At 40.4% G+C, this 25164-nt stretch overlaps 1 protein-coding gene across 6 annotated transcripts in view; it reads left to right on the forward strand.

The window, feature by feature from the left end:
• Window positions 1–10528, forward strand: part of LOC144685769 (lateral signaling target protein 2 homolog) — a 56050-nt gene extending 45522 nt beyond the window's left edge. For 2 of the 6 annotated variants that reach the window (XM_078550620.1, XM_078550625.1), the window contains exons 9-13: window positions 412–563; window positions 1692–1811; window positions 5613–5720; window positions 6940–7043; window positions 10151–10526. In XM_078550620.1, coding sequence (XP_078406746.1) covers window positions 412–563; window positions 1692–1811; window positions 5613–5720; window positions 6940–7043; window positions 10151–10282 — 616 coding nt within the window. In that variant the 3' untranslated portion in view covers window positions 10283–10526. Of the gene's footprint in view, window positions 1–411; window positions 564–1691; window positions 1812–5612; window positions 5721–6939; window positions 7044–9321; window positions 9411–10150 lie in introns of all 6 variants that reach the window. The other 4 variants (XM_078550622.1, XM_078550623.1, XM_078550624.1 and 1 more) reach the window with 3 other exon arrangements.
• The last annotated feature ends 14636 nt before the right edge of the window (window positions 10529–25164 follow it).

Below are 25164 nucleotides of genomic sequence, written 5' to 3' on the forward strand. Positions count from 1 at the left end.
TAACCTATATTATTTTTCCTATCTCATAATTGAGATCTCCTATTACTAAATTGAGGGAAGCAAAATGGTCCAAAATCACCCTTGGTTAAACAAGAGCCATTTCTTTGGATCAGTCCATCATCATGTCTGGCAGCTTTCACCATTTTGAAGGTCATTGTTTCATGACTGTTGAGCCAGTCAGTAGTTTTCATTCAGCTCAAAGTTAAAACTTTTTCTTTAATGATTTTTAATGATGTTGAAATCTAAAAAATTTATTGACTGGGAAAATTTCAGATTTTAATTTGCTAATTACCAAACATCATTTCTGCAAAAGGCAAGTGTTACGCACTTCTAAAACACTTGTTACTTTTTCATAATTATGGAAAACAAATAAGGTACTGTTACACATTGATTTCTGTGCTTTGCTGGCAGAGTATCTAAAGGAGAGGGTGAGTCTTGTGTCGTGGTTCGTGAAACACTAAAGCACGCAGTGTGGGCTGTGAGAGCGGCTGTAAGGGAGGAAATCAGGTCACGGTACCGCAGCCGTAGTGATATGCTTCATCGGCTCTTTGTTTGTATCTCAGGTATGTCATTCAGGATTTTAAGGCTGAGATATGATATTGCAGCATTAATGTGTAGTGTCACAGAGTGCTAAAGATGCTGCTTGATTTTTCATGCCCCTCACTCCATTGACTTCCTGACTGCAGCCATGTTGCCGTAAATGGGATACTGGAAAATCCAAGAGAGTTGTTTCTAAGCACTTGGAAACCAGAGTGGGAAACGGACCTACTGTTATGTGGTGTAGGGATCCTGGGGAATAGGTTATTATAGCCTCGTGCATCTGGTACCAGACTAATAAACCAGAGATTATGGGTTCAAATCCCACTGTGGCAAGTATAATTCGATAACCCTGGTAATTTGTGAGCTAGCACTAAAAAAACCCACAAAAGCTGTTGGATTGTCATACAAAAACAGCTGGCTCACCAATATCATTCTCTACCTGATCTGGCCTGTGTGCCAGTCCAGTCCCACATTATGAATGACTCTTAATGCACTTGAGGCAATTAAAGATGGGCAAGAAATACTAGCTTATCAGCATCGACCACATCCTAAAAGCAATTTTTTATTTTTTATTTTTTGTAACTGAAAGATGTTCTTGCTTTGAGCCAAAACCTTAATAGTTCCTTCTCTGTCGCTGAGTCAAAACCCTGGAACTCCCTTAAACAGTACTGTGGGTGTACCTACACCACACGGACTGCACTGGTTCATGTAGGTGACTCACCCCACTTCTCAAGGGCAATTAAGGATGGGCAACAAATGCCATGAAATAATAAAAATTTAAAACTGCTATAGACTATTTAAATATATAACTATGAAATAATCTTGATTTCAGAAGCTATTTTTAGAACCTTTTTTGAGGTTTGTTTCTCTTGTCAAAAGTGGTTTTGAAACCTATTGTCTAGGTATTTCTCACAGTTCAGTAATGCTAGCTGGAATGGGTTGCCAGAGAAGGTGATTAAAGCTAGGACACTGGATTCACTTGAACAGATAGATGCTGTAATGGGCAAATGAGTTAATTATTCTGAAAGTAAAAGGTAAGAAGGACTGAATGACATTAGTCATCTGAATTGGTCTTGAGTATTTTTATTTTGTGTACACTGAACCCCAGCATACATCAGAGTTATGAATCTTCTTGGCTGTGTTTGGAACAGGTGTAGCAGATCAACTTCAGACTAACTTTGCAGGAGACCTGCGACGGATTTTAAAAACTGTCTTCGAGATTGCAACGTCAACTCCAGAGAAAAATGAAGATGTTATAGAAGAGGAAACAGGTATACTGGATTTCATTTTGCATTTGCATGGTCTAGCTCTTCATTTTCTACCTGCCTGCCTCAATTGTAGTCTCTTGTAGAAAGATTAAAAAGGACACATGAATACCAAATATCTTTCTCAGCTCAAATCAGGGCTCTTTTAGCCCTGACTATCTGTAGCCCCCACAGAAACTTAAATAATGGGATATTATCAAGAGACCAGCTATTGCACATAAGTGAAGTAGACTCAATTTTTCTTCAATCTTACTGTAGTGGCAGAAGGTGGGAAACCTGAAATAACCTGCCTCTGACCTGCTGACAGGTGATGGCATATTGGTATTGTCACTGGACTAATAATCCAGAGACCCAGGGTAATGCTTTGGGAAGCCGGGTTCGAATCCCACCATGGCAGATTCAATAAAACATCTGGAATTAAAAGTCTAATGATGACCATGAAACCATTGTCGATTATTGTAAAAACCCACCTGGTTCACTAATGTCCTTTTAGGGAAGGAATCTGCCGTCCTTACCTGGTCTGGCCTACATGTGACTCTTAAATGCCACCCAAACTACTACAAAGTCACAAAAAAAGGAATAAAACTGGAGGGACCACCTGGCATCGACATAGGCATTGGAAATGACAATGGCAATCTCAGCTCTGTTGACCCTGCAAAGTCCTCCTTACTAACATCTGGGGGCTAGTGCCAAAATTGGGAGAGTTGTCTCACAGACTAGACAAGCAACAGCCTGACATTAGTCATCCTCACAGAATCATACCTTACAGATAATGTCCCAGAAACCACCAACACCATCCCTGAGTATGTCCTGTCCCACTGGCAGGACAGGCCCAGCAGAGGTGGCAGCCACAGTGGTATACAGTCAGGAGGGAGTTCCTCTGGGAGTCCTCAAAATCGACAATGGACCCCATGAAGTCTCATGACACCAGGTCAAACATGGGTAAGAAAACCTCCACGTACTGCCCTCCCTCAGCTGATGAATCAGTGCTCTTCCATGTTGACCATCACTTGGAGGAAGCACTGAGGGTGGCAAGGGCGCAGAATGTACTCTGGGGCTTCAGTGTCCAAGAGTAGCTCGGTAGCACCACTACTGGCCGAGTCCTAAATGACATAGCTGCTAGACTGGGTCTGCGGCAGGTGGTGAGGGAAAAACATACTTGACCTTATCCTCACCAAACTGCCTGCCACAGATGCACCTGTCTCCATGACAGTATCGGTAGAAATGACCACCGCACAGTCATTGTGGAGACGAAGTCCCGCCTTCACATTGAGGATACTCTCCATTGTGTTATGTGGCACTGCCACCATGCTAAATGGAATAGATTTCGAACAGATCTAGCAACTCAAGACTGAGCATTCATGAGACGCTGTGGGCCATCTACAGCGGCAGGATTGTACTCGAACTCAATCTGTAACCTCATGGCCCGGCATATCCCCCACTCCTCCATTACCATCAAGCCAGGGGATCAACCCTGGTTGAATGAAGAGTGCAGGAGGGCATGCCAGGAGCAGCACCAGGCATGCCTAAAAATGAGGTGTCAACCTGATGAAGCTATAACACAGGACTACCTACATGCCAACAACAAAAGCAGCAAGTGATAGACAGAGCTAAGCAATCCCACAGCTAACGGATCAGATCTAAGCTCTGCAGTCCTGCCACATCCAGTCGTGAATGGTGGTGGACAATTAAACAACTCACTGGAGGAGGAGGTGTCACAAGTATCCCTGTCCTCAATAATGGAGCAGCCTGGCGCAGCAGTGCAAAAGGTAAGGCTGAAGCATTCACAACACTCTTCAGCCAGAAGTGCGGAGTGGATGATCCATCCCTGCCTCCTCCAGAGGTCCCCAGCATCACAGATGCCAGTCTTCAGCCAATTCGATTCACTCCACGTGATATCAAGAAACAGCTGAAGGCACTGGATACTGCAAAGGCCCTGACAATATTCTGGCAATGGTACTGAAGTCTTGTGCTCCAGTACTTGCCGCACCCCTAGCCAAGCTGTTCCAGTTCAGATACAACACTGGCATCACCTGACTATGTGGAAAATTGTCCAGCTATGTCCTGTACTCAAAAAGCAGGGAAATCCAAACCAGCCAATTACTGCCCCATCAGTCTACTCTCGATTATCAGTGAAGTAATGGAAGGGCTCATCAACAGTGCTATCAAGTGGTACATGCTTAGCAATAACCTGCTGACTGATGCCCAGTGTGGGTTCCGCGAGGGCCACTCAGCTCCTGACCTCATTACAGCCTTGGTTCAAACATGGACAAAAGAGCTGAACTCCCATGGTGGGGTGAGAGTAACTACCCTTGACATAAAGGCAGCATTTGACTGAGTGTGGCATCAAGGAGCCCAAGCAAAACTGGAGTCAATAGGAATCAGGGGGGAAAACTCTCCACTGGTTGGAGTCATACCCAGCACAAAGAAAGATGGTTGTACTTGCTGGAGGTCAGTCATCTCAGCTCTAGGACACTACTGCAGGAGTTCCTCAGGGTAGTGTCCTAGGCCCAACCATCTTCGGCTGCTTCATCAATAACCTTCCTTCCATCATAAGGTCAGAAGTGGGGGTGTTTGCTGATGATTGCACAATGTTCAGCACCATTCACGACTCCTCAGATACTGAAGCAGTCTATGTCCAAATGCAGCAAGACTTGAACAATATCGAGGCTTGGGCTGACAAGTGGCAAGTAACATTCGTGCCACACAAGTGTCAGGCAATGACCATCTTCAACAAGAGAGAACCCAACCATTGCCCCTTGATGTTCAATGGCATTACTATCACTGAATCCCCCACTATCAACATCCTGGGGGTTACCATTGTCCAGAAATTGATCTGGACTAGCCCTATAAATACTGTGGCTACAAGAGCAGGTCAGAGGCTAGGAATCTTGCGACTAGTAACTCACCTCCTGACTCCCCAAAGCCCGTCCGCCATTTACAAGACACAAGTCAGGAGTGTAATGGAATATTCCCCACTTGCCTGGTTGAGTGCAGCTCCCACAACACCGAATAAGCTGGACACCGTCCAGGACAAAGCAGCCCAGTTGATTGGCACCACACTCACAAACATTCACTCCCTCCACAGTAGCAACAGTGTGTACTATCTACAAGATGCACTGCAGGAATTCACCAAGGCTCTTTAGGCAGCATCTTCCAAACCCATGACCACTACCACCTAGAAGGGCAAGGGCAAGGGCAACAGACAGATGGGAACACCACCACCTGGAGGTTCCCTCCCCAAGTAACTCACCATCCTGACGTGGAAATATATCGCCGTTCCTTCACTGTCACTGGGTCAAAAGCCTAGAGTTCCCTTCCTAACAGCACTGTGGGTGTACCTACATCACATGGACTGCAGCAGTTCAAGAAGGCTGCTCACCACCATCTTCTCAAGGGCAACTAATGATGGGCAATAAATGCTAGCCCAGCCAGTGAAACCCACATCCCGTGAATGAATGAAAAAATAAGACTATACAGAGTGGGGAGACATGGACTGGCCGTTTGATGAGTTGCTGAGTAGGGCACAAAGGAGAGCCCTGGAGTATCTCCACTCTCCCAAGCACAGCTACAATGAATAGGTCATTGCTATAAATTCAGTGCAAAGGTGTGCATTTCAGTGGGGGAAGCTATCAGAAAAAATCACTGCTCAGATACTGAACCTCTGCAAAATGCAACATCCTGTGTACATTCTGGTCTTGTGCAGTATCTTAATGAAATTCAGTACTAACAATTTATTAATTTAAAAACAAAAATCAGTTGTGCATTGCAATTGTTTCCTTTACTTTACCTTTATACATCTTTCAGAGGAGGAGCATGTTAATCTGGACCCTATCTTGGATGATTGTGTGCTTTGTCAGGAATCCCATTCCTACTCATCTAGAGCTTCCAATTTAAATAGCGCAAAAATAGAAGGTACTGTACATGAAGTTTCTATTCTACTGGATAAAAGTATGGCTAGCCTCTAATTAAATATCACTATTAAATTGTGAAAATATTGCTGTAAGGCTAAGTTTCCATTAAGGTTAATATTCATCTTTATCTGATTACTAGGTAAAAATTTGTTCCCAAATTTTATCAGTTATCTATTTTTAAAAATCTTGATATTTTGCGAATTGTTCAACTTGTTGAAGCAACCAGTGTGTTTAAAAAATACTATCTGCCATAGATGCATGTCAGTAAAAGAACTAGTTGTGCAAATCTTTGCACATTCATTAATGGATGTATTTGGCACTCTAGTCAACTCTACTATTTTTACACAATACTCTTGTCTCTTGAGAAAATAGATTTATATATACACTTTCTGCATTTCACCTTTCCTCCTCTCTTGTTCCTTGGTAGATTCAAGCATCGATTTTCAAATCCTATTTCCTGCTCCATTAGGGGTGAAGCTTCTTCATTTGGCCTTCACCAATCACCCCCATGAAAGAATTTTCTATGAAATTACTAATCTGTTGAATATTTTACTGAGTTACTGTTGCTTTACTTTAACACAGTATTACCCTTACCAGTCCTTATCCTTACCAGGGAGGTGATGGCATAGTAGTACTTTCACGGGGCCAGTGACCCAGGGTAATGCTCTGGGGACCTGAATTTAAATCCTGCCATAGCAGGTGGTGAAATTTGAATTGAATAAAAATAAGACGGTACTATATTTGAATTGAATAAAAAATCTGGAATTAAAATTCTGATGAAAACCATGAAACCATTGCTGATTGTTGTAAAAACCCATTTGGTTCACTAATGTCCTTAAGGGAAGGAATCTGCTGTCCTTACCTGGTCTGGCCTACACGTGACTCCAGACCCACAGCAATGTGGTTGACTCTTAAATGCCCCCTGAACAAGGGCAATTTGGGATGGGCAATAAATGCTGGCCTAGCCAGTGACGCCCACATCCCATGAACAAATAAAAAAACAAAGTCACTGCACGAATTCCTTTTCCACTTCCTTTCTCTATGCCTTCTTGCCACACCCAAGTGGTTACTCTCATAGAATATCCTGAAGTACCAATCTGGTTTGAGAAGACTAGTCAGAAGAAGGACAAATTATTTGTATGGCAGCAAAGTGGTTCTTTTTTTTTTAGTTTTTGTAGCATTCGTGCACATAATTGATCTCTTTTCCCACCCAATTACAGTGCCCCCAGAGTGGATTGCAGACTCTGCCTGTAATCAATGCATGTCTTGTAAAGCACCATTTACGATTATCAGAAGGCGGCATCACTGCAGGAATTGTGGAAAGGTATAGAATTTTAAACATTGGCGTATAAAATTAGGATCAGATATCAGGTGTTGATTACATGTGTTACAATCCCAGCTGCTGTTAATGCTGGGCAAGTCAGATCCCAGAATGAAACCTGGCTGGATGGATCCTAACTTTTTTTTAGAAACCGTGGAAAAATGTTACTGAACAAATTCACAGAAGTCTGCTAATAAACTTTTAATACTAAGAACAATATATTTACTAAAACAAGAAACATGAACTAATATTAAACCAGACAAAGTTTGGAAAGATTTCAATACAAACACAAGATGATTCAAATTCCTGCTATTCCTTTACCCCAGCAATATCTTTACAGACACACAAACCAGTGAAGAGTTAACACTAGCTTGATACAAGGGCTTCTCGCTTGAGACTGGCATCGTTGCAAACAGTTTTCTTCCAGTGAATTCCTGAGTGTTCATTTGATGCTTCTCACCCAACTCGTATCTCTCTCCGAGATACCAAAAACCACACTCTAAACTCATTGTTTCTTCAACTGTGGAGCAAACAAATGAGTTCCCTAAACTCAGTCTTCCAGTGGCACCTCTGCTAAACTGATCACTTTACTGAGTCCTTTAACTGATGATTCAGTTAACCACTGTTCCACTAGCCTTGTATTTTTCTCTGCCCAGAGAGCCTGTCTTCACTCTCTGATGCACACTGAACATACCCTCTCTCAACTCCTTTCTTTTCTGTGTCCGTGTCACCGGATCACAGTCCTTAGGCAACAGTCAAGCTTTTCTACTTTGTGTCTTTTTTTTCCCCCAGAATCACTGAGCTTTCAACCTTTTTTAACCCATCTCTTTAACTTCAGGCATTAAGTCTTCATTAAAAATGTGTGTATATATATATATATATATATATATATAACAAACCCAAAAGACCTGAAACTTTTAGTCACAAGCCTATCCAGACTCTTGGGCACCAAGATTCATAAACAAAACCCCAATGAAACTGAAACCATTTTTACCTTTCTTAACACAAATATATACATATAAATTCAACTTAAAATTATGCATTGTCTATAACACATGGAAGGGAGTAACTGATACTCCAATCTAGGATCTTTGCAGCTTTACCTGTCAGTGGTTTCAGCCAATGTTCTACATCATGAAAGTGGCACTTTGGGTTCAAATGACTTAAGTAAACCGATGTTACTACTTTTACATTCCACGGATATAATATAGTGCCGCCTATTGCTTCAGTGTCATACATGTGGTTTACTGAGTAGTCAGTTGCCATGTTGCTTATAGATTTCGGTGATAGAAACCATGTGGTTGACATTTTACTTGCTGTTTTTCTTTATAATTTGTTAAATTAACTCAGCAGAAGTTGAGCTGAAATATGTTTCTTTTAGCTACCCTAAAGACAGATGTTTTCCTTGTTTTCTTCAGTTTAACACAATACTCTGATCAACATGTTAGCAAGTGATTCACTCCAAATAATCATTGTAGGGAGATCTACTCTAGTTTGGCTACCCAGCCCCAGGCCCTTTAGTTTACTGCCTTATCTTCTCATTACTGAGATTATATCTTGATTTTTTGGTGTTGTAGGCAAAACCCTCTAGCATTGCACTGAGGCCCATCAACATAATATGTTACTGAGTCACTTTTAACTGACTGTTGAATGAAGTACTGAAAGGATGTAAACAGTCCAATGCTTGTGATCAAATCAAATGCAGTTACTACTGTATGCACATCATGTGATATCAATGAGGATATTGGAAAGTCTATGCCTCTTTTTGCTTGCAATATTATGTTTTTCAAGAATTTTTGTCCCTTTCTGTCCAATAGGCTGCCATGTTTCCTACATATGAACTATATAAATGCAAGTCATTTTTTAATGAAAGATCTTCGCAATGATAATAAAACAGGGGAAACCATTGAATGGCACTAATATCTAATTCATGGGCACAAGTATATGAGCTGAGTGCTGTGAAACATACATTACATATTGTCAGGAAGATATAATAATGTTATTGGAATTTATTGTAAAATAGTGGTATCTGTGTGTATGTGTGGGAAATTTAATTGGATTAAAGGCAGCTGGTCTGAAGGCTTTGATGTACACATGGTAAACATGGGGGAAATTTAGAATGTAAGGTGTAAAAGGACATTTGCATTTTAAAATAAAGCAGACTAGATTGTTTTCAAAGGAGTGAAATATTACACTGAACCAGTCGAAGTTAAGGAACAGTGTGTTATTTTTCCCAAAGATTACTGGTAAAATTAGTACTATGATTTTTTTTTATGATCAGGCAGATAAAGTCCAAAGACATGGTGAAACGATGAGAATTTGCATTCAAAGGGGAAAATATGTATAAAGGAGCGAAGGCTGTGTGTAAGGGTAGGCATTTTAGGATCTAACAAGTGTGAAAAGCCTTCAGCATCTGCCTCAAGCTGCTGTCTTCAAAGAACTGAAATTAAGAAAACTCATTTTGAATTCAACTTTTTCAGGGCTTGTGTCTCACTTTGCCTGGGTCTTTTAAAATCTGTCTTATTGTTGCCTTAACGAAAGTGTAACTGGGAGTCAGATTAATTAGGGGATTTAGAAGTTATCACAGTAGTAATTGTAGTGTATGTATCTGCTTTAAAATAATTTCTCATTAATAAATGTTTAATCTAGTTTTGTAAAAACCAATAAGACTTGGTGGTCTTATTACTACTGAATTCAAGGCACGCATCTCAAAACTTATACAAATTGCAAAATAAGTTGCGGTAGTTGTTTCAAGTTTCCCTTTGGATTTGAACAACTCAGCATTTACCATTGCCTGTGCCATAACAATACCAACATTAGTTGTATAATGTATACGTTAGTGCCAAGAACCAGAAACTCCTGTAAGGGAACAATCTTCAGACTCCAAACCAGAATACCATGGCTAACTTATTTTAAATGCTTTCTGGTTCATTTAATGTGTGTGTTGCCTTTTTTAGAAATTTAGGTGAAAGCATCTTATAGTATTTATGCTGAGTTTGGCTTTGCTGATTCATATTAGAAGGTTTACAATATGCAGAAAGAACTATTCCACCTCCACATCAGGATGTTGGATGCGCTGGAAAAACTCAATCCACTTTGTTTTGTTTCAGATATTCTGTTCCCGCTGTTCTTCCCAATCAGCACCATTACCTTGGTATGGACAGATGAAGCCAGTCCGTGTCTGCACACACTGTTACACATTTCACCTCACTCCCTGCTACTCCAATACGTCTGCATGTTAACCTGAAGCTCAAAGCCAGTGAGTCTCAATAGACTTGCAAAGAGATAAGCAATGGGATAAACCCATGGTAATGATTGTTAGGAATTTGATCCCTGTGAACAAGAGGAGGACCATCTTCAAATCATCATTACCACAAGAATTCAATTGTTCCCAGTCCAACTTTGTAGTCTCAATTCAATGTATTAACTCTGAAACCAATGCAAACCTATAAAGAACAGCAGTTAATTGTGAATTATTTCTGCAGCACCCTCTGGTGTAAAAGTTGTGTTTGGTAACTGAGGTTGTTTAATGACAACTGTGCCGATGATTCTTTCCCAATGGATAAAGCCAATCAGCAAAAGTTTTGTATGGTTTTAAGGTAGGGATCATCAAAGAACCTAAATTTTCTGTGATTTTGTTTGCATCAACATAATTTGATTCTATAAATTGATAGTGAGCATTTATGGGAATGAACATAATGCTAAGATGTAAAAACAGTATCAAATCTGAAGTGGGGAAAAGAATTAAATCTTCCTGGACTCAATTGGTATCTTTTGTTGCAGCCTATAGTTGCAATGATCTGTACGGGTAGTCCAGTTTATTACAATTCTAGTGAAGCAACCTGAACTGTTAATCTCAGGTAAACTGCATTAGAATGATGTGCTACAAAAACAGGCACTTCTGGACGAAGGTATTTTGATGACCCAAAAATAACTTGTGTGAAAATCTTTACGATTAATGTCACAGAATAGCATCAATTAAATGTTTGGAGAATTGGGTCTTTGCCAACTATGTATTGATTGTACTAGCAGGAAGCAGTGTTGGAACATACATTTGTTATTGACAATGCTAATCAAAAAATCATTACACTGGAATGTTACTGCTCCTGTAGCATTTGTGTATAAATTTCAGTAATCTAATTTTGGAAGCTAATGGATGCTAAATTTTGGCACCAAAGAGGCTATTGAGGGTCTCCTTTAGCTCATAATTTCGCTGGATTTAATTCTGAGAATTGGTTGGACTGTGGTTCAGGAAATATAGTAGTGTTTCTGTGCTCTGATAATCACTAATTGCATTTGTGTTTCCATAACAGTGTGCTCCAGTGAAACACCCATAACTAGCCAATCAATTTCAGCCTTTGCTGATATAACTGATCGTTTTTGTCAAATGAAGATTCTTCAAGGTTTTAATTGATAGAATATGGTTGAGATTCCATGCTGATGTATAATGTTTAGCTGTGATCATCACCTAAAAATATCTAGGGTCATATTGTCACTGTTCATTGGTCAGATTAGCAGCATCTTTGAAGTCCTCCCTGTTTTCCAAAACGAAATGGGGACTGAATCAAAAGTTAATGAGCTTTTCTGAACTTTAAAGATTTGTGCAATTAATGCTGAACACATTGTTGAATAGTACTTTGCACTTGCTCATGCTTAAGTTCAAGCCCTGCTTTATAAATATAGTTCATGTGTTTCAGATCAATAACTCATATTAAATTTGTTTATTAATTTGTATGGTTGTTCAAAAACTTGCTACAATTACATTGGAATTATATTTGCAGTATATACATTTCAACTGAAAGTCACATTGTAATTTTTGTTGTGTACTCTATAATAATAGTGACCCTTCTATTTTAGGGGGAAAATTGCACTTTTTATTTTACAAATGATAAACTGGATGTTCTGAGTGAAAAGTTTTCTAAAAGCCAGGGGAATTCTATATTTTGTTTTGATCAGTGCAATGCATATATAACCTTTTAAACACATATCACTTCAGAATCTTTCAATGAAAACTTCCTAAATTGCAATGAAAGGCTTCACCAAAGCAAACAAATTTAATTTTAAACTGAGATTGGCATGTAATCTTGATATCTTTTTTTCATTAAAGCCAAATAAATGAATCCCCCATTTTTCAGTCTAGATTTCCGACTTCATAAAATTGGAGGAGGTCGTGGATTAAAGTAATGTCGGGTTTTATAACCTTTTTGGAAATGTTTTATATTCAGATGGGGACAGTGATTGCGGTTTTCTTCTTCAGAGAGTCCCAGCTCTGACTTAGTGTAATTTGGTTGTAGAGGGAACACCATGTTGTTTACCTCACTTCAACTTGACTGACCTACTTGATTGTCATCTGCTGACCGTAGTGCAAACTCTGCTACTTCATTTTTGTTGATACTCTTCTGAATAATACCAAGATGTGCTGTTCCATACCTCAAATCTAATATTTTTCACAATAAACTGGACAGATTGCAAGAGGATGCATTGTTCACGTCTGTGTTTGCAGTCCAGTACCTTTTCTCCCCCTCAGCTTCAAGTCGTCATCTGGGTTATGGAGGAAGTTACTTCTAGGATAAACTCTTTCCACTCCCTAAATATGTGATATAAAGTATGTTTTTAATTGCTCATGTGTTTGGAGAATAACCACTGTTTGGAGAGAAGAAAAAAAAATGTTCATGTCATCACTAAATATTGATGTAATTTTCCCTCCATCCTTCCTTTAATATTTCAACTCTTTCACTTGTCTAATAACTTCACTTTTGGATTACTTTAAAGGGAGAATATTATATTCCCCTTCCCCAAAAACCTATACAAGTATGCAGGGCCATATATCTCATCACACAAATCTTAATTAATATATTTGAATTTCAAATCCAAACAGAGAACCATTCAGTGCTTCTGTAGGCTGGGAAATTATAAATGCTTTGCCTTTCAAAAGATGAACTATGTGTCGGCCTGCATTGTATCTGAAACCTACAACTATAATAGTAGAAATCGAACATAACAATGAGCTAATCATCTTTATATTTTATTTTAAGTGATTAGAATTAAAGAATGGCATGTTATTTTCTTGGTGTTTGTCTCAAGCATATGTGTATATTGATATTTTCATTTTTTTGTATTTAATGCAATTCAAATGAATCCTTACTGCTTTCAAATAAAATATGCAAAGATATCTTCAGGGTGCCTTTGTTTTTTTTATTTCAAATTTCAGTGGTTTCAAGTATGGAATTTGCTCAGATTGAATTGTCTGTTTGAGACAGTGGTGATGGGGGCACACCCTTGAACAGTTTTATAGCTGTGGGCCGAATTTTGCTATGATTGTCTGCTCTACTGACTGCCAGAAGTGAGCCACTTGACTTAATGCAAACTATTCTGTTCCATTCTGTATCAATAAGAAGTGCAAACATGCTGGAACAACCTCTGAAGTTTTTAGTTATAGCATTTTAAGTTCAATTGACAAAATGGTTTTTGAAAAAATATGTTAAATGTAAATGTCTAGATACCTAGGAAATGAAATGGCCCATGTGAAGAATATCATTGTTAGGGAACACTTCAAGAATAGCGGTCATAGTATCATATTTTTAGATTAGATTAAGTATAGAGAAGGACAAGGAGCAATCTAAAGGCAAATTCCACTCAAATTGATTGAGTTTTTTGATGAGGTAAAAGAGAGAGTGAATGAGGACAGTGTCATTTTTATTTATATGTAGTTTCAAAAGACTTTAAATGAAGTACCATATACTAGGCTTGGCAAAACTGAAGCCCATGGGATAAAGGGGGGCGTAGCAACATGCAAATGAAAATTAGGTAAAGGGTAGAAAATAGAGTTATGGTGAATGGCTCTTTTTTGGGCTGGAGGGAGGTATACTGTGACATTCCCCAAGGTTCAGTACTAGAGCTTCTACACATTAATAACTTGAACTTGGAAGTACAGGGCACAATTGAAATTTGCAGATGAAACAAAACTTGGCAGCCTACTAGACAGTTGGAAAGCTATTAATTGGGCAAGCTGGTGGAATGAGTGGATACATGGCAGATGAAATTCAATGCAGAAAAGCGTGAGGTGATACATTTTGGCAGAATGAATGAGGAGAGACAACATTATGACACAGCTGATGGTAAATGCTGAGTTGTTCAAATCCCAGAGGGAAACTTGAAACAACTGTCATACAAATTGCAAAAATTGGTTATGTTTCAAGATGCAGGCTTTGAATTCAGTTATAATAACACTGAGTCTTGAGAGGTTTTTATAAAACTAAATTAAACATTTATTAATTAAAAGATTGTAAACACATAAATATGTCTACAAATTACTACTATAATAACTTCTAAAAATCCCCTAATTAATCTGACTCCCAGTTACACCTCCATTAAGGCAGCAGTAAAACACAGATTTAAACAGACCCCTAGCAAAGCACACTTTGGACTGTCGCATTCAAAATGAGTTTCTTTCAGCTCTGTGTCCTTGCAAACAGTGGCTTGAGGCTTACAGGCTGGAGACTTTAGATCTTAGAAACCCTCTTTTAACAACAGCCTTCTCTTCCTTTATACATATTTTCCTCTTTGAATGCAAATTCTCATTTTTTGAACTTTACCTTATCTAATAAAAAAACACTTTCATGGCTGCAATTTTATTAGTAAGCTTTGGAAAAATAAACGTATTGTTTGGCTTCTTCTGGCTAGGTGTAATATTTTATCCATTGTTTTGAATGGTTTATTTGAAAATGCAAATTGGCCCTTTGAACTTCACCTTCTAACTTCCTGATGTTTACCTAATTAACATATCAAACAATTAACATATCAAAAACAAAAACAGAATTACCCGGAAAAACTCAGCAGGTCTGGCAGCATCGGTGGAGAAGAAAAGAGTTGACGTTTCGAGTCCAACGTGACCCTTCAACAGATAACGTATAACATAATTAACATATCAAACCTACTTCTATACATCAAAGCCTCTAGACCAGCTGGCTTTAATCTAATTAAGACATGCACACATACACATGGACCTGGATACCACTAGAACACTATTTTAAATTTTCAAATAACATTATAGACATCATTATATCTTCCTGACACAGCAAATGCTAAAATGGTCCAATTTGTGTCCAATTCTGGGTGTCACACTTTAATAAGGACATAGAGACTTTGGAGACGTAACAGAGTGCTTTATTAGAACGATTCCAGGGATGAGGATTACAGTTATGTGGATAGATTGGAGAAGCTGGGTTTGTTTTCCTAGGAGTAGGGTAGGCTAAGAGGAGATTTAATAGGTGTGATTGAAATCATAAAGGGTTTAGGTAGTGTAAATAAAGATAAACTGTTTCCAATAGCTGAAGGATCAATAACCAGAGGGCACAGATTTAAAGTGATTGGCAAAAGAACCAATCAGTGGGTGATCCACTGCCTGAGAGTTGTGGATAAAGGTTCAATAGAAGCTTTCAAAAGAGAATAAGATAAATACATAAAAGAGAATTGGATAAATACATGAAAGAGGGAAAAAAATGTCAGGGCTTTTTTTTTAATTCATTCTCGGGATGTGGACTTTGCTGTTTGGGCCAGCATTTATTGCCCATCCCTAGTTGCCCTTGAGAAAGTGGTGGTGAGCTGCCTTCTTGAACCGCTGCAGTGCATGTGGTGTAGGTACACCCACAGTGCTGTTAGGAAGGGAGTTCCAGGATTTTGACCCAGCAACAGTGAAGGAGTGGCGATATACTTCCAAGTCAGGATGGTGAGTGGCTTGGAGGGAGCTTCCAGGTGGTGGTGTTCCCATCTATCTGTTGCCCTTGCCCTTCTATGTGGTAGTGGTCATGGGTTTGGAAGGTGCTGCCAAAGGAGCCTTGGTGAATTCCTGCAGTGCATCTTATAGATGGTACACACTGCTGCTACTGTGCATCAGTAGTGGAGGGAGTGAATGTGGATGTGGTGCCAATCAAGCAGACTGCTTTGTGCTGGATGTGTCCAGCTTATTCAGTGTTGTAGGAGCTGCACTTATCCAGGCAATTGTAGAGTATTCCATCACACTCCTGACTTGTGCCTTGTAGATGGTGGACAGGCTTTGGGGAGAGGAGGTGAGTTACTTGTCGCAAGATTCCTACCCTCTGACCTGCTCTTGTAGCCACAGTGGCTATGGCTAGTCCAGTTCAGTTTCTGGTCAATGGTAACCCCCAGGATGTTGATAGTGGGGGATTCAGTGATGGTAATGCCATTGAACATCAAGTGGCGATGATTGGATTCTCTCCTGTTGGAGATGGTCATTGCATAACACTTGTGTGGCGTGAATGTTACTTGCCACCTGTCAGCCCAAGCCTGGATATTGTCCAGGTCTTGCTGTATTTGGACATGGACTGCTTCAGTATCTGAAGAGTCGCGAATGGTGCTGAACATTGTGCAGTCATCAGCAAACATCCTCACTTCTGACCTTATGATGGAAGGAAGGTCATTGATGAAGCAGCTGATGATGGTTAGGCCTAGGAATATACCCTGAGGAACTCCTGCAGTGATGTCCTGGAGCTGAGAGGACTGACCTCCAGCAACTGCAACCATCTTTCTTTGTGCTAGGTATGACTCCAACCAGCAGAGACTTTTCCCCCTGATTCCCATTGTCTCCAGTTTTGCTTGGGCTCCTTTATGCCACACTCTGTCAAATTCTGCCTTGATGTCAAGGGCAGTCACTCTCACCTCAGCTCTTTGTCCATGTTTGAACCAAGGCTGTAACAAGGTCAGGAGCTGAGTGGCCCTTGCGGAACCCAAACTGGGCATCAGTGAGCAGGTTATTGCTAAGTAAGTGCCACTTGATAGCACTGTTGATGACCCCTTCCATTACTTTACTGATGATGGAGAGTAGCCTGATGGGGCAGTAATTGGGTTGGATTTGTCCTGCTTTTTGTGTCCTGGACATACCTGGGCAATTTTCCACAAAGTCGGGTAGATGCCAGTGTTGTACCTATACTGGAACAGCTTGGCTAGGGGCGCGGCAAGTGCTGGAGCACAAGTCTTCAGTACTATTGCCGGAATGTTGTCAGGGCCCATAGCCTTTGTAGTATCCAGTGCCTTCAGCCAATTCTTGATATCACGTGGAGTGAATTGAATTGGCTAAAGACTAGCATCTGTGATGCTGGGGACCTCCAGAGGAGGCCGAGATGGATCATCCACTCGGCACTTCTGGCTGAAGATTGTTGCAAATGCTATGCTGTGCACTGCTGTGCTGGGCTCCTCCATCATTGAGGATGGGGATATTTGTGGAGCCTCCTCCTTCAGTGAGTTGTTTAATTGTCCACCACCATTCACGACTTGATGTGACAGGACTGCAGAGCTTAGATCTGATCCACTGGTTGTGGGATTGTTTAGCTCTGTCTATCACTTGTTGCTTATGCTGTTTGGCATGCAAGTAGTCCTGCTTTGTAGCTTCACCAGGTTGACATCTCATTTTTAGGCAAGCCTGGTGCTGCTCCTGGCATGCCCTCCTGCACTCTTCATTGAATCAAGGTTGATCTCCTGGCTTAATGGTAATGGTAGAGTGGGGGATATGCCAGGCCATGAGGTTAGATTGTGCTCGAGTACAATTCTGCTGCTGATCGCCCACAGCCCCTCATGTATGCCCATTTTTGAGTTGCTAGATCTATTCGAAATCTATCCCATTTAGCACGATGGTAATGCCACACAGCACGGTGGAGGGTATCCCCAATGTGAAGGCGGGACTTCGTCTCCACAACGACTGGTGGTCATTCCTACCGATACTGTCATGGACAGATGCATCTGTGGCAGGCAGATTGGTGAGGATGAGGCCAAGTATATTTTTCCCTCCTGTTGGTTCCCTCATCACCTGCCACAGACCCAGTCTAGCGGCTATGTCATTTAGGACTCGGCCAGCTTGGTCAGTATTGGTGCTACTGAGCCACTCTTGGACATTGAAATCCCCCACCCAGAGTACATTCTGCACCCTTGCCACCCTCAGTGCTTCCTCCAAATGATGTTCAACATGGAGGAGCACTGATTCATCAGCTGAGGAAGGGCCATACATCGTAATCAGCAGGAGGTTTCCTTGCCCATGTTTGACCTGATGTTATGAGACTTCATGGGGTCCAGAGTCAATGTTGAGGAATCCCAGGACAACTCCCTACCGACTGCATACCACTGTGCCGCCACCTCCACTGGGTCTGTCCTGCTGGTGGGACAGGACATACCCAGGGGTGGTGATGGTGCAGTTTGGGACAATATCTGTAAGGTATGATTCCATGAAGATGACTATGTCGGGCTGTTGGTTGACTAGACTGTGAGATAGCTCTCCCAAGTTAGCCCCCAGATGTTTGTAAGGAGGACTTTGTAGGGTCGACAGGGCTGTGATTGCCGTTGTCGTTTCTGGTGCCTAGGTCGATGCCAGGTGGTCCGTCCGGTTTCATTCCTTTTTTGTGTCTTTGTAGTGGTTTACTAGGCCATTTCAGAGGGCATTTAAGAGTCAACCACATTGCTGTGGGTCTGGAGTCACGTGTAGGCCAGACCAGGTAAGGATGACAGATTTCCTTCCCTAAAGAATGTTAGTGAGCCAGATGGGTTTTTACAACAATCGACAATGGTTTCATGGTCATCGTTGGACTTTTAATTCCAGATTTTTATTGAATTCAAATTCTACCATCTGCCGTACGCTGGATTCAAGCCCGGATCCCCAGAGTATTACCCTGGGCCTCTGGATTACTAGTCCAGCAACAATACCACTACGCCATCGCTTCCTGCTGTTTGGGGGCAGGGGGGCGGGGGCGGGGGTGGGGGTGGGGGGGGGGGTGGCGGGTGGTGTTGTGGGGGTGTGGTGGGGGTGGGGGGGTGGCGGGTGGTGTTGTGGGGGGGATTGGTGGCAGCATGGCTGGTGGTGGGACTTATTGGAGGGAAGGGGTTATCAATGGTATGAAGTGTAACAAAGGCAATTGGAGGGACAGTAGCTGGGGAGGTGGGGGGAACGGTCGGGGGAACGGTCGGGGGTTGGGAGTGGAGAAAGATGTTGTGCTTTTATGTAAGAGAGAAGCAAGAATGCCAGCATGAACTGATAGGACAGTAGACTGCCTGCAGGAATGGGACAGAGGCAAAGTGCCAGTATGGATAGTGGAGAGGGAGAAGAGTACCTGCTTAATTAGGCTCAAGAGGGAGAGGTTTGCTCTGATGGAATTCATGAGGAAGAGGGACAAGCACCAGAATGATTGGAAGGATTTGAGAAGAGAATGGAGAGTTGGCTGAAGCATAACTTATATATGAACTGTATTTGTAGAATTATACTGCCTTTGTGTTCTGGGGTGGGGGTATTGGATGTGATAAAATAATGGTTTTTGAAATTTTTGGGTAAGTTTCAACTGTTTAAAAGTCCAAATGTCACTTTGTGTTTCCTTATTTGATTAAAAATCTTTTAAATAGTAAAATACTTAATAAGAACCAGACTGACTAATTCTTAATATAACAAAATCAAAATTCCTATAAGAAAGCATAGCTCTCCCTCAAAGATACACACTTGAATTTCCTCTTAATCTTTTGTACTTATTTTTTCTTTCAAGATAAATGAAGGAATGCCGTGTACATGTACCACTTAAGTTACTAACCCAGGATAGCTATTTGTTTTCATTTCTCAAGGTTGTTCTTGAGCTGTCAGCTTTTGTTTTTGAAGCTTTTGGGCAGCTTTGGGAGTTATATAGGTTGGTGTGCTGGTTAAAACTTAATCATGAGGATTCTCTGTACAAGTGCCAACTGCAATCACGGAGGGTAGAGGTATGTGTTATGTGGAATATGTTTCTGGCACATGCAGTGTGTGCAGATTCACTGCAAACATCTAAAATGGAGCTGAACAAGTTAATATATGTGCCAAACACATACATGTATATAAGATAGGTGGCCAAATGGTAATTAATGTCACCTGTCTTTGATTTCCTGCCACTTGTTTTATCACCTTGAGAGAGAAAGTTCCTAGAGTTTTTCTCTAAATTAGTTTAAAGACTTTTTTCCTCCTTTATTTTCTGGTCCTAGGAGGTGGGCCCAGATTTCATGGTCAGCAGCAAAAAAAACATTTGCCATTGATTATGCTGATGGATGCCAAGAGAATTTTCACAAACTTTTGAGTATAGATTTGATGTCATCAAGCATCTGATCCATTGTGGTGTGCTCTACAGGGCATTTGTGAGCACGGCAAGAAACAGCTACCAATCAGATTGAAGAATCCTCATTGAGACATGCATAATATAAACCTTGAAGCATAAATTATATTGAAGTCATGTACAGAAAGCAAACTAGCAGCTGCTAAAGAAAAATAGGATTAGAGGGAGAAATAGAAGAAACAGAGAAAGTAAAATATATACTTTTTAAAATCTCTAACACCAATTCAGTTCTGAAGGAATGAGACTCCACATTTATAAAATTATTCTTTTAGTATCAGAGGTGGTTTGGCAATAATTATGACTGATCATGCTATTAAAAGTGCACTTCTACCTCATACGTCAACCATAACTTTTTCTGCCTTGTTTAATGGGCAACTAGTGGTTAAGAACAATAACTTCATTCTTTTACATTGATTTTGGAGCTGAATCCATAGTTGAGGAACAGGACAGCATGTGAAGGAGCAGGGTAACTCAGACCGTAATTTCCAGATATCCATGTGCAGACTTCTGAAGTTGCTGTGTGATTTTCCCTATAAGTGAGCATCGATAGCCTCACCATTATCTTCAATGTAAAATCCAACCAATTGTGTGACAAGTGAGGAGAAGGGAGAAGGGCAGAGATGAGTAAATGCAATTTATGCCAGGACAGGCAGGATCAATGGACCAGGGAGAGAAGAATGTGTTAAGAGAAATATCAATATTAGCCCAATATCACACTTCATGAAGTTGAGTTCTGACTCCACTGATTTCTGTGAAGGTTGGTTTTACTTTGATATACCACTTATTTAAATTATAAGCTTGGTTGTTTTCATTGCAGTTTACATTGTATTAGCACAGAAACACCCAGCAATGTCCCTGGGTTCCACTGTTGCCCTAATGCTATTCTTTGTCTACATTGTTGCCTGGGTTTAAACTGAACAATACTTTTTAAATTGTCTTGAAATTAATGTCCATGTTTTTTTTTAAAAAAAGGAATTAAATCCAGTCATCTTCAGCATAATTTGAAGCTGATGCAGATATCCTGCTGGTGGCACTACTGATCTGTCTGATGTCCTTCTCCACAGTGCTGCTTACTGGAATTTGACAATACAGCAGGCACAATTCCTTTGTGTCCTTTTCCCATTTATCACTTAAACTAATTATTCCCCTGTTTTACAGCCTGTGATACCAACTCATTTTTCTCTATATATCATTGTTTGAACAATGTGAAAGACACGTGCATAACCTCGTCCCTAGGGGCCCAGTTGTATTAACTTGGCTTGTATTTCCTTGAGTATAGAAGATCGAGGGGTGATCGGATCAAGGTGTTTAATGTGTTAAAAGGACTCAATAGGTTGGATAAAGACAAAAGATTTCTTCTGAAGAGAATTAAGGGATGAGAAGACTATCTTAAAATTAGAGCTGGGTCATTTAGGAGTGAAATCAAGAAGCCAGTCTTTACACAAAGGGTAGTGGCTACCCTAATCCTAACTCTTTGACCCTAATGTTTCCTTATATGGTACAGTGTCAAAGTTTTGATAACTCCCCTGTGAAACACCTTGGGCATTTTACTATTTTAAAGGCGCTATGTAAATGCAAGTTATTATCCAACACAATGAGAATATCGACTTTAACAATGAAGCTGTCCCTGCTCCTAAAAGGATCAAAATGAGAGGGCACAGACTTAAAGTGATTTGCAAAAGAAGCAAATGTGACATGGAAAAAACTTTTTCACACAGTAAGTGGTTCAGGTCTGGAATGCACTGACTGGAAGTGTGGTGGAGACATGTTCAATCAAGGCATTCAAGTGGGCATTAGATGATTATCTGAATAGAAACAATGTGCAGGGGTATGGGGAAGAGGCAGGGCAATGGCCTGGAGAGCTGGTGCATGCACAATGGGCTGAATGGCTTCCTTCTGTGCCATTAAAATTCTGAGAGTATGTAATATCCCACAATTCTGTTCTTGATGCCCTTCTTTTCTATATATACACCCTACCCCTTGCTGCTACCCGTAGGCAGCTTTCACATAAACTGAGGAAACAAATTTTACTTCTCTGTCACCACATTGCCTCGACAAGCACTGTGTTGTACCAAGCTACAATCAAGTCCTGGCTCAACAAGAATTTCCTTCAATATTATCAATGGAGCCAAGCTCATGGAGTTCTGGCCTAAAATTCTGCATCTTAATCAACCCTCTCCCTCTCACTGACAACTCCCTCAAGGCGAACACGAAGGTGCAAAACCATGGAATGTCTTAGCTTCAAATTCCACATGACCCTGAAATAAAGGCAGGAGCAAGCCCTCAGCTTCGTGATAGTAATCTCTCCTGAGCCAGAAAATGAAGCGTTCAAACCAAGATTCCTACTGCGCACAAGCAATGTTCCCTTTATGCAACGTGTATGCGCATCAGACATAAAGCACCACCAGGTGCATCAAACCGGCCGTGCACAAAAATTTAAGAGGACGAAGCATTGGTTAAAACCCAGCTCAAATCGGTCCTGGCATGTAGAGACTCCAGCTCTTAATTCTGGGCTGACATCCAGTGGGATACACATATCTGATGGGCATGGGTGGCCCTCCCCTCATTGTTCAGGTTGTGGAGGCTCATTACCCACATTTCTGCCGTATATGACAAACCATCCCATCAGCTGGCATTAAGATGGTTAAAACCATGGAAGGAGCATTCACTTTGCGGCCTATCAGACAATTAGTCTGCAAATCCTTCCATTACTTAATAATATTCTCCAGGTGCGAAGATACAAAAACCGCCAAAGCTGCCTTCTTCTGCAACTCTTGCTCAATTCCACATCCACTCACCTCTACTCTCACTGAAACTCTTTCGTACACCCTCATTACCTTCAGGTCCAATTATTCCAAACTCTCATTACCTCCTGAGTTCACTTTAAAATTATAATATGCCTAAAGCTCCATCATTTAATACAAAGCAAATTAGCTGGCGTTGATCTTACTTGCTTTTAGCAAGTTCATTACGATAGAGCAATGTTTTCAAAGTAATTCGGTTTTGGGGAAAATCCGGAGGACAAGGAAGATGTTACCTCAATGCAACTTTTATATTTTACCTCTATTAGAATTTTTGAGATTTTCTATTTTTGTCACATTTGTACTCATCTCAAACATATGAGTGTCACATCTGATATTATGCTTACCTTTGCGCCAGCTTTAAGTGACAGTTTGAAATTTGCATCTCAGTTACATTCAAAGGTCGAGCCTCCTGAAACTCCCCGCATTTTTGGATACTCATCCAGACTATTTCTAGCGAAGTTTATTTTTTATTTGAAAATGTTCTCTTCACAATTCAAACCATACTGTTCAACTGAACACCACCTTCCTTCCCTGATTCTGTATTACTCATTCTCAGGGCTCTTGGGCCTTTTTCTCCCTTCTCAACATCTACCAGAGGCACTGCTTCCCAATTTAAATTCTCCAACTCGTAAGACTTTTCTGCTGGTGCCCTCTCGCTCTTGCAGCTCAACTCACTTTTGCCAACTTCATCAGCACTTAACTATTAAATGCACCATCAACATTTAGGATATATCCTCTGATTTTAAAAGTTAACAAATAAATTCCAAGCACTCATCATACTTTCAATCAGAATTCTGTCAGTAGACAGCAAGTACAATGCCTCAAAATACTACACTTTATCAATTGACTTTTTAGCATTTATTTTGTAGCGTATACTACCTTTTCTGCAATTATACTTGTTGATCTTTGGATAGCTGATGTAGTATTTCAGGAGACAGAGGGGACCCTAAGTCTGCAACAATATTTGCAGTCATCTAAAACCTTTCCAACATGTGCAAGGGTCCCTTTACACTAAAAAGTGTGAAAAACTACTGGTCAAGCCATAACACCAAAGTACGTGGCTTTTGTCTGAAATGCCACAACATACTTCTACGTTGCAAGGAAGGAAGGGAGAAGAGAGAATTCAGAGAGCTATCCCAACTCAAGCAGTGAACCTTCAGTAACTTTATGCAGGGAAAAGTCTGTGTCCTGAACTACCTATTATTAAGTAGAGGCCAGAAAACAATTATGATGGATAAAGGGAGCTACACTTAATATTTAAGATTTTTTTTGAATACACCAATTAAGAAACAAGAGCTGTCAGCAACAATATCATAAATTTTGCTTACCACATACCATTGAGAACAGATATTAAAGAATACCCTTATATTCTATTCATATCAGAATGAAACATTCCAGAAAACTAGGGAACTATTTCTGCAACATGAAAATTTGGTTGACTAAAAACATCTAAACTTCAGTTGGTATAGTGGAGTTCTGGACCAATTGTCTTTATTGCAGATCATTACAACTGTATCTGTTTATACAATGTAAACAGTAATATATCTGCATTTTTCACAGTTTCTTTTAATTATCAAATGGTAAATGTACCTAAAAACTTTTGAGTTTACAGTATTTATGCATTTTTATACCTTGTAGCTACTAATCACATTACTGGCCAACCAATTATAAAAAAACAGTAATCATACAGTCCTGGCATCAGATTGAGTACATTTTGAAACTATCCAATTGTTTGGATATTACAATAACAGTCTTGAAGTCAAAGCTCACCTGAAGAAAATACCAAACAACATTTCCTCCCCCCACCCCCAATTGGTGAGCAGACAATGCTGCTGTGCTGTTAACATCATGCCACCATGCAGAAAGACCCAGATTTTGCAGTCAGTAGGATAGTTATAGCATTTGCCATTGACTTTAAAGAAAGATGTCCACAACGCTTTAGTGATATCTGGCGTGAATTTCAACATTCCCAATGTTAATCTAATTCTCTCGTCACCTGTACGCGAATTTCCGATGTTCAGCAATGATGTCATCAAGCAGGCTATGCAGCCAATTACACTGAAGAATTTTCACAGACAGGAAAGCGGAAGTACAAAGCACTGATTATCCTTCCCCTTTAATCATTTTATAGAGCGTGAAGATAGATTGGGATTATGGTAGAAACTGAAATATAAAACTTAACTTTTTAAA

Source organism: Cetorhinus maximus, chromosome 10 (genome assembly GCF_964194155.1).
Source record: "Cetorhinus maximus chromosome 10, sCetMax3.hap1.1, whole genome shotgun sequence".
NCBI lineage: Eukaryota > Metazoa > Chordata > Chondrichthyes > Lamniformes > Cetorhinidae > Cetorhinus > Cetorhinus maximus.